Source organism: Myiozetetes cayanensis, unplaced genomic scaffold (genome assembly GCF_022539395.1).
Source record: "Myiozetetes cayanensis isolate MyiCay16 unplaced genomic scaffold, myiCay2020 scf17, whole genome shotgun sequence".
Lineage (NCBI taxonomy): Eukaryota > Metazoa > Chordata > Aves > Passeriformes > Tyrannidae > Myiozetetes > Myiozetetes cayanensis.
Window position 1 is genome coordinate 4821617 of NW_026087378.1, and position 13615 is coordinate 4835231.

The following is a 13615-nucleotide window of genomic DNA, read 5'->3' on the forward strand; positions in this document are numbered from 1 at the left end:
CTTCCAACCCAAATTCTGGGATTCTGTGATCCCCCTGTGAGAGAACTGGTCACGTAGGAGGAGAGGCTCTCCGCCCCTTGTGTCTGTTTGCCTGTATATTCATTTTTAGTCTGTGGATTTAAGGAAAAACAAAGGAAACTGTGACGTTAGAGAAAGAATCGTCCTGTACGTGCTGTTCAGTTCTAAACTTCACCAGTGAGAAAACGTAGTGCTTTAGTCAGCAGTGAGAAGTCCATGTCCTGTTATCCGTAGTCCGTGTAGCAGTGGGTAGTCCCTGCACTCTGGATAAAGCAGGGAGAATTCTGACTTTGGCTCTTCAGTGCCTTATCACAAAGTGCACGGATCCGCCCAGGGACGGCGGGGGCAGCTCAGGACGCGCCGGGCGCTCGCAATGGCCTTACGGGGGGACACCGGGACAGGGGGGCGCTGGGGGGCAGCCACGAGGGAGGGCAGAGGGAGGGGGGCTGGGAATAGGTGCCAATTGATGCCGAAAAATGACCTCGCCATTTTCACAGAGGGAGGTAGGAAAGAGGAGGAAGTGCCTGGATGGACGTTGGCTGCGGGAGCATCCCGTAGTCAAGTTTTAGCGAGGGAGGACTTCAGGGACATGACTTAGAGTGAGATTTTATAAAGATTGTATTATTCTATCCCTGGAAGTGTTCAAGGCCAGGCTGGATGGAGCTCTGAGCAACCTGGTCTAGTGGAAGGTGTCCCTGCCCATGGGTTGTAATGAGATGGTCTTTAAGGTCCCTTCCAACCCAAACCAGTCGGGGATTCCATGATTATATACCAGTCACGCTCTATCCTTCGCCCAGTCTGCAACCAGGGGTTGCTGAGCCATCGACATCACATAGGAACCAAATTTTCCAGGAAGGTCGAGAGCCTCTCCAGCCGGAGGCCTCGTATCCAAGGAAAGGCTGTGTGTGTGTGTTTGTGGAAAACACCCCACCTCCAACAACCTGCACAACAGCAGAGTCAAGCGATGGGTCATTACTCTATTTTGTATATTAAACAAAAAGATATATACTGGGGACAAATCCTATATCATACCGGTGTATGGCATTATTAAAAAAATCATTATTTTTATCACAGCGATTTTAAACAGCATAAAAGAAAAGAAAAAAATTAAACCAGTGACTCCTGTTTAAAAATAAAAGTTGTAGTTTTTTATTCATGCTGAATAATTCTGTAGTAACAAGTCTGTAGTTTTCACCTACTCAGTGAAATGTTGGACTGTAAAAGCTTGTGTGGAATTGTTGAACATTTATTTTTTCATTTAAATTTGCTGTTCTGGTAATACAAAGCCACACATCTGTACAGAAGTTGCAGTAAATGTGAGCCATTTACAGCAATGTCGAATAATGGACAGAAACCATATAATAAAATTCTGCTTTTTTCATTAAATGGCTCCAAAATGCTTTTGTGGAGTTTTTGCTGTGATCCTGGAGAGGGTTGGGTCCAACAGGGAGTTGGTTCATTTGTGTTGGTCTCATCATTCACCTCATATGCAGGAATCATTTGCACTGGAGTGAATTGCCACTGTAGAAGTTCTGGAGCAGGAGAATTTCTGATCGTGAAGTTCAAATTAACAATTTAATTGAAAATCACATGTTTTGCCTTTGCATTCTAATGTCTGTTTTCTGGAGGAAAATCCAGAGCAGGAATGTGCCTTGGAGCAGCCTGACCTGTGCCCACCTCAGAGAAGGGCTGAAGCTGCCGGGACAGTTCAACTGAGGAAAACAGCACAAAATGTTTTATAACTAAATAAAGAATTGATTTAGGTTCCCAGAACAGCTGCAGCTGCTCCATCCCCAGAAATGTCCAAGGCCAGGTTGGATGGGGCTTGGAGCAACCTGGGATAGTGGAAGATGTCCCTGTGCATGGCAGGGGGGGTGGGACAAGAGGAGTTTAAGGTTTCTTCCAACCCAAATCACTCTGTAGTTCTATGGTTTAAAATATAGTCTGTCACTGCAGTGGTTCTCAACTCTCTGATATTTGTCAAAGTGTGATGAAAGCTCCTTCCCAAGGCAGGTACCTGATGCTAAATATTAGTGATGGAAACAAAGTGTGCTACAAAGTCTTGGTCATCGCCTGGGGGAGGGTGTGGATTGGGGTGGGTGTTCTGGGCAGGGGATAGGTTATGGGAATCCAGCCTAAGGGGTCCTGTGCAGCAGGATTATACCTTCCCAAAGGCAGGATTTAACCCAAATTGTGAAAAAGGACTTCCTGTATCAGCAACACTGAAAGGTACTTCTGTCTGGATGTGACATTGCACTTGGTTCCAGAAAGTCTCAGCCCCAGAACAGAAAATGATGCCATGAGGTTCCTTCCCTGCCATGTGGCTATTGGAGTTTTCAAATATCAATGTCTCTCCAACCCATCAATAACTCAAACCTCAGCACAGCTCACGCCTTTACCCCCTGAGCAGCAGAGTGAATCGTGCTGTAATAAAATCTCACTTAACTGCAGCGTAAAAGGCCGAGTTCCCAGCAGGGAATGATTTCTCTGAATTGTTTGCAATTAAAACAAAGCTTACATAAATTTCCCTTCGGTAATTCCCAAGCTGGATGGCTGTGGATGGGGGTCAGAGGCAATACAAGAATGGGATTTATGATAACCACGTTTATTTGTGAAACAATTGTGGAAAGATTCTTTAAAGAGCGACATCAGACATTAGGATAAAATAACTGCTCTGTGGCTCATGAGCTCCAGCTTCATGGCAAGTGCATCAAGTCCTCGATGTGTTCACGGTCCACATGAAATCCCACTTGTCCCATTCCATTTATGAAATCATTGACATCAAAAACATCTGTGGAGCAGGTTCTGATTCCTTGCAGGGTTTCTGCCCCTCCAGTGCTCTGTCCCACCACGCTGGCCGTGGCTGGAGCGTGGCCACGGTGCTGCCCTGCCCTGGGAGGGTGGGTTGGGGGCCATGGGGCTGCAGCCCCTCCTCACCTGCTGCCTTACTTTGCAATTAGTTGCTTTCTGGAGCTCTATCCTTAGCTTCCAAGAAATTCGGATGAAGCCCAGCGTGAGATGGTAACTCATGATTTCTGTTGTGTTCACATTATCCCAATAAAACAATGGCATTTCAGACTGGTTTGGAAAAGACGCCATTAAATGCCATTTTTACAATTTTGACATTTAAGATTTGAGCTCTTGAGTTTGTGTTTGTCCCTGGGATGGTCCCCAGCAGGCCAGTTTGTCCATGGTTGTCTCCCCTCTGCAGTGGGAGCTCACAGAGCTGTGCCATGTAATGCACAAATACTGGGATACTGCAGAACAGGAGACTCATTGCCTGTAAATTACTGGTTATTCCAGAGGGGCTCCCAGACGTTCCCAGTGTTCTTATCATGATACCATCAGGGACTAGACTGGGAGGGAACCCAGGACTCTGCAGGTTCAGGTCCTGCAGTGCTGCTGTAGGGATCCAAACCATTTCAAGTCCCTAAATCCAAGATGTAATCATGCCTTCAGACCCAGCTGGCCCTCATTCCAGGGGTGTCTGCTGGTACCTGTGCCCATCTTGGCACCAATTGGATGCTGAACTGCACAAGGGCTCTGGCCAGATCTGTTTCATGGAACCACAGATTCATTTGGGTTGGAAGGGATCTTAAAGCTCATCTCATTCCACCCCCTGACATGGACCTGGACACCTTCCACTAGACCAGGTTGCTCCAAGCCCCGTCCAACCTGGCCTTGGACACTTCAGGGATGGAGCAGCCACAGCTTTTCTGAGCAGTGGTGGGGTCACATGTCAACAAGTGTGATTCATTTCCTTGTCAGGGTTACAGATAATTTCAATTATCGGTAGACCTGAAAATAATATATCTACTGCATGTCCATTTTAAAATAAAACCCTGTAAATATTGAACTTGTCAAAGTGAGACTGGAGGAGCTGCAGGGAGAGGAACCCTCTGAAGACATTAGAAGTTCCCTGATGTCCAATGCCCAAGTCCATGGAAAAGCGGACAAAAATCAACCTGGAGGAGGGGTAAATATCCTTGTCCAATCCATCACAGGCCTGGCACAGCTCCAAAGCATAATTAAGGATATTCTCCGAGGTCACAACAGGGAACTGAGTTTACAAAATAACGAGTAAGTGGAGTCCTTCTAATTATGGGATCTGCTGATTGGAGATCAAACCACATGAAAAGGTAGGGGGAAAACTGCTGAGGCAGCATCGAATGTGGGCAGTAATTGCGTGGCTGATGCAGGAGGATGGGCTGAGACTGGGAAAAGTGGCCTGGTGAGCCCAGTGACGGGCACTGGGAACGGGGGATGTGTCCCCAGGGAGTGGAGCATGGAAGAAATGAGTCCCTAAGGAGCTGAGCACAAGGGGGATGCATCTCCAGGGGACTGGACACGGGGGACTTCATCCCTGAGGAGCTGAGCACAGGGAACTGCTGCAGAGCAGGGGTACAGGCAGTGACACAGGTCATGGGGAGAGTGCTGATCCTGCTGTCCCTATCCCCCCAGGGTGACTGCCTTGGCCCCAGTGTGCCCACATCCAGGCTCCTGCAAGAACCCATCCGAAATTAAACCCCAGCGTTTTTAATTCCTCATTTCTCTCACACCCTTTCCTTTTTTTCCCCTTCTTGGCTCGCAGGCAGAACTTCCACAGCTGAGCTGCAGCCAAGCTGCACGTGTTCCTACCCCAAACAAACACAGGACTGGCCTACGAGGCTCAGACCAGAGCAATTACTAAAAACAATTTAAAAAAATCCAACCAGCCCAACCCAACCCTTGACAAGACAAAGAAAACCCGGGGGACGAGGCTCTCACACCCTCCCCTTGTGCAGAGATGCTTCTCCCCGCCCCCGTGTGGGTCCGTCCCTCGCCCACCCGCACCCACTGCCCTGGGGCAAACCCAGCCCCTCTCCGGGCAAGGGGAGGTCGGGGGTTCCCCCTTGGGGTCCCGGGGGGCTCATGGTGCTGCTGCCCCAGCCCTGGGCAGCGCTCCCTCCCATCCCGCTGCTGGGATTTGCTGAGCATAATGGGGCTGAAACAGCTCAAAGCTGCTGGGCTAAATATATCGTCGTTGCCGGGGAAATAAATAATAAACAGCGGCTCGATTAGGATCTGGTGGTGTAATTGGTTCTGCTCAGGGTGGCTGGAGGGCAGCCCCGGGGCTGGGAGCAGCAGCACTTCAGGTACCAACACAGCAACAGTTAATGAACAAAAGACCCAACAAACCCCAAATTTTTTTTTTTAAATAAAAAAAAAAAAAAAAAAAAAAAATAATAATAAAAAAATAAATTCAGAAAACCCCAAACCAATTCCCCCCCCCCAGCAAAAAAAAACCCCAAACACCAAAACCATCAAAAAAACAGGATCAAAAAATCCCCTAGAGGCAGAAGCAGCACGTGCACCTCCCAGACCCAGAAATATTTATTATATATAGATAATGGCTGCAGCAAAATGAATACGCTTTACAAAGCAGCACAACATCTCCGGGATCTGTGGGAGTGGGACAGGGCAGGCAGCTGTGCCTCAGGAGCAGCCAAGCCCCCGTCCCGCAGTGCCCGCGGTGCCCCCAGCCCCGCACAGAACGGGATCCCGGAGCAGGTGTGGAAGCGTCGCCGCCCGGCTCGGCTGGGTGAGGAGGACACGGCAGGCGCTCCCTGCTCAGCCCAGCCCTGGCCGCCGTCCAAGCCGGTAGCTCTCCCTCAGGAGTCATTGTAGGTAAACAGCATTAGAATGAGCTTGTTTGCACAAGAGCTGCTCCGGCAGCGGCTGGAAGGACGAGTTACAACCAAACCCACAGCCCGCAGCTGCAGCAGCAGCGCAGCATCCCGGCAGGATGGGCTGCAGGGACATGGGATGTCGCCGGTCCCACCGGCACAGCCCCGACCCCTCAGCTGGCCATGGGCACCTCCTGCTGCGGCAGGGCCGGGCACGGCAGCACTTCCCGCTGCAGCCTTGGGAAAAGATCCTCACTGGCCGCTGGAGCAGCAGGAACCAGCCCAGGCGGCCCACGGTGCCATCAGCTGGACAGGAGAACTTACCTTTAGGTGTGTTTGTGGAAAGGGACTTTGGACAAGGGCATGGAGTCACAGGACAAGGGGGAACGGCATCACAATGACAGAGTAGGGTTAGATGGGATATTGGGAAGAAATTCTTCCCTGTGAGGGTGGGGAGGTTCTGGCACAGGTTGCCCAGAGAAACTGTGGCTGCCCCATCCCTGAAGTGTTCAAGGCCAAGTTGGACAGTGCTTGGAGCAACCTGGGATAGTGGAAGGTGTCCCTGCCCATAGCAAGGGGTGGAACAAGATGGTCTTTAAGGCCTCTTCCAGTCCCCTGTGCCAGGGAGACACTCTCATTGAGGGTTCCTTCACTCCTACATTCCAGCCTTTCTGGGGCTCATTCCCAGAGCCTCTCTCATCACCCATCACTCCTTCACTGCTCTTCACTCACAGGTGGTTGTGAAGGAAAGCTCTGACCAACCTGCAGATATTTGACTGCCCTGGGTAACAGCTGAGCCCCCAGGGCAGGGAGGGGGAAGCAGCAGGCAGGAGACGATGAGGGCTGTGGGGTCTCCCAGAGAGATGGACCCACAGCAGCAAGGGTCCAGAAAGGGACACAGAAATCTCCCTGTGGAGATGGGTTTGTTCAAATTGCACCTCGCTCCCACCTCCAGACCCTGTTCTGCCATCCCCTCCTAATCCAAGCCCACGGCTGGTCTCCAGGACACCCGGCTGCTGCAGACTTTTTCCCCTTCCTGCGTGCGTCAGTGAGTTTAGAGCCCAGGTGTGATTTTCTAGACCCTTTTGTCTGAGGTTTAGAAGCAGAATAAGCTTCATTAGCAGGAGGGAGGATTTACAATAAGTAATAGGTAGGTGCTACCTCGTGAGCCGTCAGCATTGTGCTAAATTACCAGCTGCTTTGCCAAGCTCATCTGCAAACAATCAGCTCCTCACCCAGAGAATAGAGCCTTAAACAGCTATTTCTTAAAAAAACCCCTTTGCTTTTAATCTTTATTTCCCAAAAGCTAAAATTTTGAATTAGCCCAAATGTACAAATTATAATTGCTTTGAGATTTCTGGTTCATTAAAATAATTAAAATACCACATGCTCGCTAATAAAGCACCACGTCCTTCCACCAGGCTCTGGGTTTGTGCAGGTAAATTCTTCCCTTGGCTACAGACCCACCTGATCCACTGATGTGCTGAACTGCTGTCAATGAACCAGGGGGTTTGGATGCTTTTTTTGGAACCCCAATCCAACCACAACCCAAATCCAACCCAATCCAATTCAACACAACCCAATCCAACCACAACCCAACACCAAACCCAATTCAACCCAACCTAATCCCAACCCAAACCCAATCACAACCCAACAAACCCAGCCCAACCCAATTAATCCAACCCAAGCCAATTCCAACCCAACCCAAATCCAGCCCAATCCAAGTGCAACCCAACACCAAGCCAAAACCAATCCGAGTACAATCCAACCCAAATCCAACGCAAACCCAACCCAACACAATCCCAACCCCAACCTGATCCAAGCCAAACCCAACCCCAAGCCACTCCACCCCACCCAAAGCCCCAGCAGGCAGGGCACTGGGAGGTGTGACAGGAGCACTGGCAGTAGTCTGGGTGCTCCCAAACCATCTGAGATGCTTCACTTGCTGATTCAAAACTCCAGAAAATCAGTAAAGAGACAAGGGCAGCCTGGCCACGGGCAGCCTGTGAGACTTGTATCCTTTGACCTGAAACATGGCAGGGCCAGGGATGGCAGGAGAGGCTCTGCCCATGGGCAAGGCCACCACCCAGCTTTCGTATCACTTTGACCGATGACTTCAATATGCCCCGTCAGGCTGGTTTAAAAAAGTACTTCCTATCTTTAATTTGTCTTGGAATAAACCGATGTTTACGACACTATTAAAGCTGGCCCAAAATGGGAACATTTAGCAAAGCGTTCCAGCCAAATTTTTCTTTTTGGAAAGTTTTAATTAAAAAAAAAATATTCCACTGGCTCTCCTGTAAGAGCAATAACTTCTGCTTCGGCTTGATTTCCCTTTCCTCCAGGAGACGTCTCGTAAATACGTCTGCGTGGGACTTTTGTTCCCAGAAACCCTCTAGGTAGCACATCCAAAAGCTCCCATGTGCCTCGGAAAAGGAATTTACTCCCGTCTCAGTGTAACAGGAGCATCTGAGGAGCCAAAGGGGGACACTGCATGGAAAGGTTTTGTGGGGACACGGCTGGCAGCAGCCTCCTGGCACCGGGTGGGCTGTGCTGGTGCTCACACAGCATTGCTAAACAGGCCCTTAAACACTGTGTCCCTAAATAATGCCTTTTGGAGTGGTTTTGGCATGTTTGCCATTCCCATTCATCCACAGCATTCTCTGCTCTGGCAGCATCCCGTGAAGGCAGGAGTGATGATGGAGGAGCAGCTCTGGATGGGACGGTCCCAAACACAAGCAAACAGTGATGACAGATGAAATATGAAGCTTTTTTTTAAAAATCCTTTCCATTAGTCCTTCCCACTCCTCTCCTACCCTCTGGGAAGGTGTTTTTTTACATCTGCCCCAGGCAGGGCCAGCACCAGCTCCAAGCACCAGCACCAGCCAAGGTCCCAGCACCAGCCGCAGCCATGGAGTGATGCCAAGGCAGGATAAAGCCTGGCCTCATCCTATGCCAGGACTGGATAAAGACTGGCCCCATCCTCAGCTTCAGGAAAACCAAGAAACAGCACAAATGATGACCATTCAGTCCAAGGATGGACATGAACCAGCACTGTGCCACTGAAAGGCTGCAATTTACCCTACAAACCTCTCGCCCTCTTTGTCCAACACCCCAGAGCAGAGACCTCCAGGCAGGTGGGGAACTTCACCCCTGCCCAAACCACACCAGCCAGGTGAGGAGCCCAGAGCATCCCCCAAGGAATCGAGGTGTTGTGGAGAGGGTGTGATCCCATGGGAACAATCTGTGCTGCCAGCCCTGGAAATCAGGAAAAAAACGATCGACTTTTTCCTATTTTTTTTTTTTTCCCCCAAGACAAAAGCCCAGGAAGTTTAATTACTGTGGAAGAAACGTGAAGAGGGCTGAAATTTCAGCTCCCTCCTCTCTCAGTGACACCACGGAGCAAATGAAGCAGCAGCCCAAGACTCAGGGAGGTTGGGTGGTCAGGGTGTTTGGGAGCGTCTCTGTGACCGGTTTTGAATGTCCTTCACTTCTCTCATTACAGCTCTTCTAAAAATATCAAATATAGATCGTTGCCTCGTAATATTTTAAGATACTCTATTTATACATTAATTCTTTCAAAAATAAAAAGTGACACATACAGCAATTCAGTCACTCATAGTCTTAAAAATTGTTACAAAAAGCCACGACATCCATCCCCAGGGCGGCGGCAGCGGCGCTTTGGTGCAGGACTCACCACCATGGGCTGGGGGTTCTTTTGAGACTTTCTTTTATAAAATATAATAATTCCAGCTCTCAGTATCCTGGCTCTGCAGTCAAACAGGGCTCCTTCTTCCACCCTCCCCCGTAAAAATGATCTGGAATGACGAGGGATTTGCACAGTCGCTCTGCTGAGCCCTCGCAGTGTGTCCACGGAGGCAGGCACTTCCTCTGAGGGCAGGCAGAGCTGAAGGGCTCATCCTCTGCTCTCCACAGACCCCAGGTTGGCCACAGCAACAGCAAATGCTCTGTGAGGATGGAAATAATTCACCTTGCACAAGCAGCACTGCACAGACTTGGCACGGACAGACAACACACCAGGCTGCAAGCAAGGAATCACCTAAAAAGCGCTGGAGAGTGGCAGACGCAGCTCCAACACGGCACATCAGCGGCCTGGGCACTGGTGGGAGCATGGATGTGTCTGTGCAATGGGAATTGGGAAGTGGAGGTACCAAATAGCCAAAAACCAGGAGCAGGGTTTCTCTGGGACTGCACCAGGAAGGCAGCATGGGCTGCTCACCTCGCCCAGCACTGAGGTTTATCTCACAAAAATCGAAATCCTTAAAAAAAAAAAAAAAAGAGCTTGAGAGGTTTGGTCCAAAATATCCTCACGCTGCCATGCCAGCACCTGCTGAGCCCCACCAGCCCTGAGCCCCCACAGGGCCCACCCAGGGCTCGCTCCTGCCTGCAAGACCCGGCACTGCGGTGGCACGAGGAGGGCGGTCACCTCACCAGGGCTGCCCCAGCCACCACGGGGGGCTCAGCCCCCACAAAGCGCTGCTGCAGCCCCAGCCTGGGGTTTGGTGTCAGCTGAAAGCACCCCACCCCTTCCCCTGCCCCCAAGGTCTGGGTGCTCCCTGGCAGCATGGAGAGTGTTGCTCAGGCTGGCTGGAATGCAGGGAAGGATCTGGGAGCGCAGGAATCGCTGCTGGCCGTTCCTCCTTGGCAGGAACACTGGTGGGTAGGGGTCCCCCAGCTCCCACTGATGCTCCATGCAGCCAGTGAATGGTCCTGCTGTGAGGAACACCCGGCTCGGGGGCTCTCATGCCATTCACAGTCCGCAGGCCCAGAGCACGTGGCTGCAGTGTGGAGCTGTCCCTTTCCTGGTTTTCTCACTGGGATGTGGGCTTCGGGCACCTCTCCATCTCCTCGGGGCTGCTCCCACCCAGCCCTGGCGCACACTGGGAGGAGAGGAGCATGTCACGATCCACACAAACATCCATCGCAGTGGGCACAGGGATGTCCTGGCCCCACGTCACGCAGGGGCCTGCAGGACTCGGCCATGGATACCATGGAACACTCAGCAGTGGCGCTGTGTACACCCAGTTATAGGAACTCCACATAGTTCTCGGGGATCAATCCTGTCTTGCCATTGAGGGTCCCTTCCAGCCAGCCAGGCTCCTGGGATGGGTGAACTGTGGAGAGAAGGAAAGGGCAGGTCACTGCAGGAGGGGATTGGGGCTGCTGCTCCTTGTGTGCTGACAACGCCAAAGCCGCTCTTGGAAGAGAGTGAGACCTTTAATTTGTGTTTATTTTCAAGAAAGGAAAACTAACAGAGTTAAAAATGAGCTTTGGGGTCCCTTCCAACCCAAACCATTCTGTGATTCTGTGAACACACCAAGGGGCTCAGACAGCTGAAGTGCTCTGTCTGTGCCTGCTCTCCCGTGGGACTCCTTGGCCTTTCCTTCCCCAAGCGAATCCCACCACAGGACCAAGTGAGCAGCACACTCGGCTGCAGATGGCGTGTCCACATATTACCTGGAGCTGCTGGGCTGAGGGAAGTGAAGCATTTGGGATAAAAACAGGGGGTTCAAAACTTTCTCCAGATTTGGGCTAAAATCTCTCTGATGTTGGAGAGAACATGATTAACTCCATCACATGGTGAACTCCATCACATCATAACCCTGCACATCCCGGCTTGGCCTTGGCCCAGTCTGGGAGGGAAACTGCATTAGTGAATGCTCCTGGTGGGAAAGCAAACCCTGCAACCTGATTGTGTGCAACCAGAAACCTCATCAGTCCTCAAAAGCCTTTCTTTATTCAATCAACTCCTGAAAATGTGCTGATTTTGCAGGACCCAGGCCAGGGTTACACCAATGCAGTGTTTTGGAGCTGCCCCAGCCTCACGTGACTCTGCAGGTCTGACTGTTCACACCATGTCTGGAATCAGCGTGAATAAGACATGAGTTTAACCAGAGCTCTCAAACATGCTGTGATTGACCACGTGGGTGTTGCTCAGTGTGGGCAGCAGTACCCCAGCATCCTGTTGGATAAAGCTGCTGCTCGGTCACAAAGCTTACAGTCCAACTAGTACCTGTCTGCATGTATTTCTGAGAGCCCTTTGCCTTTGCTGGGGTTTGTAAAGCCCCCTGACCACAGCAAGACCCCCACCAAGCTGTGCTGGTTCTGACTCCAGCCAACGTGAGCCCCGACTGTGCTGCTGAGTGACTGGAACACACTGTGTACTTTTTCCCTTGAATAATCCATTGATTTTTATCAGCAAACATAATGTATTTAATTCAAACTTGTTCCCCTCCTAATTCCCCTCCGAGCTGCTCTGATTCCCACGGGCTCTCAAAGGGGAGACCATGTTTATTTATTAGATGACTATGGAGCTGCTTAGATGAAGGGCTGTCTTTAATTCACATGGATTCATTATCTTCCCCTTTCTGCTGTATTCTCCTCTATATCCCAGGGCAAAACCAGTGCCTGTGGTAGCAGCTTCCCAAATGACAATGCATAACATATAAAAGCCAAGAACTACTTGGAAAGTAGTAAAAAATCTTTTCTTAACACTGGGATTATAGCTAAGCCAGAGCTGCTCAGTTCCATGGGGCACAGACACTTGGTGCAGGAAACAGCAAAATCTATGTTCATTAATGTTGCCTCTGACTAAGCAAAGCCCACCTATTCCAGTGCTCAGTATCCAGAGGGACAAAGCACATGATACTTTTCCATCTTCTGCATGAAACATGACAGCAACTGCATAGAATATTTCTGGTGCTGGTACCTGGAATCTAATCTCTTCTACCCAGAAGCCATCCAAGAACGGCTCTGTGCGTGGCAAACACTGGGGCAGTCCCAGCTCACCGGGTTCTCCCCTGAACTCAGAAGGGTCCGTGCCCATGGGAGGATCCGGCACAGTCACACAGCCTCGCTCTGCCGGTGGCACCGGGCACAGCTCTCGCCATCCCGCCTTCCCAACACTCCAGGAACCACATCCTAAACACTGCACTGAAAAATGAGCCCACGTGTAGCCCCAGGACTCACCGTTGTCGAACACAGTGCCGGCCGTGAAGGAGAGCTCCGAGTCGTGCTCGGCTTTGCAGGCGTAGAGGGCGCGGGCCTTGCGCAGGGGGGAGCTGCAAAGAGAGGGCACAGGTTGGTACAAAACCACCCAGACAGACCAGCACACCCTCCTGTGCCCTGTGGTGCCCACAGAGCAGCAGCCCAAGCCAGGGTTCCCAGGAGAGCTCCATGCACTGGGCTGGAGCTGGAATGTTCTGTGAGTCTCTGAGGGGCTGTCACCAACCAGAGGCTGGCACAGAGCAAAGGTGTCACCAGCCCCGCTCTGCCAAACCCATCACTCCCAGGTGCAGCTGCAACCACAAGATTTCTCAAGGAAAAATTAGCACCGGGGGAAAGGTATTTCAAAACAGAAAACCAAGCAGGTCCGTGAAGAATTTGCTGCACTTCTTTAGAGACTGTACCTGAAAGTAAAAAAGATTTAACAGCTATTAGATTTTGCTGGAAGTGTCAGTGTGCCCACGCTGTGGGGGAGGGAATCGGAGCGCAGAGATGCCAGGAATGGAGTGATCCAATGGAAGAGCAGGGAAAACGAGGGACCTCAGGGTCCCAGAGCAAAGCACAGGCGTACAAAGCTGTCCCCACACATGGAGCCTCCTGGGTTTGGGATGGAGCAAGGCTGGTGCAAAGCTGGGACACTGCCAGGCTATGGTGATGGTGACAGTGCCAACCTGCCCAGGCACTGGGACACCCTGCCAGCCAGATCCATCCAGCACTCCACAGGCTGCTCAGCCAGGACACGGCCAAGAGAAGTGATGGAAGTGCCCTCCGGGAGCTGCTGGGGTGGGGAACAAGGCGTCACCATTCCCAGGTCAGTGCTTTCACCAGCTTTTATCTTTCCAAGGACTTGAACTTCCTCAGAGTTCCCTCTGAGCAAGCCCAGGGAAGCAGCAGTGCTTTGTGAC

The 13615-nt window shown here is 51.1% G+C and overlaps 1 protein-coding gene across 2 annotated transcripts in view; it reads right to left on the reverse strand.

The window, feature by feature from the left end:
• Positions 1 to 9225: 9225 nt before the first annotated feature.
• ARHGAP26 (Rho GTPase activating protein 26) overlaps positions 9226 to 13615 on the reverse strand; it is a 111908-nt gene continuing 107518 nt past the window's right edge. For both annotated transcript variants that reach the window (XM_050312254.1, XM_050312255.1), the window contains 2 exons: positions 12675 to 12766; positions 9226 to 10819 (listed from right to left, as the gene is read on the reverse strand). In XM_050312254.1, the coding sequence (XP_050168211.1) occupies positions 10731 to 10819; positions 12675 to 12766 (181 nt within the window). In that variant the 3' untranslated portion in view covers positions 9226 to 10730. The remainder of the gene's footprint in view (positions 10820 to 12674; positions 12767 to 13615) is intronic.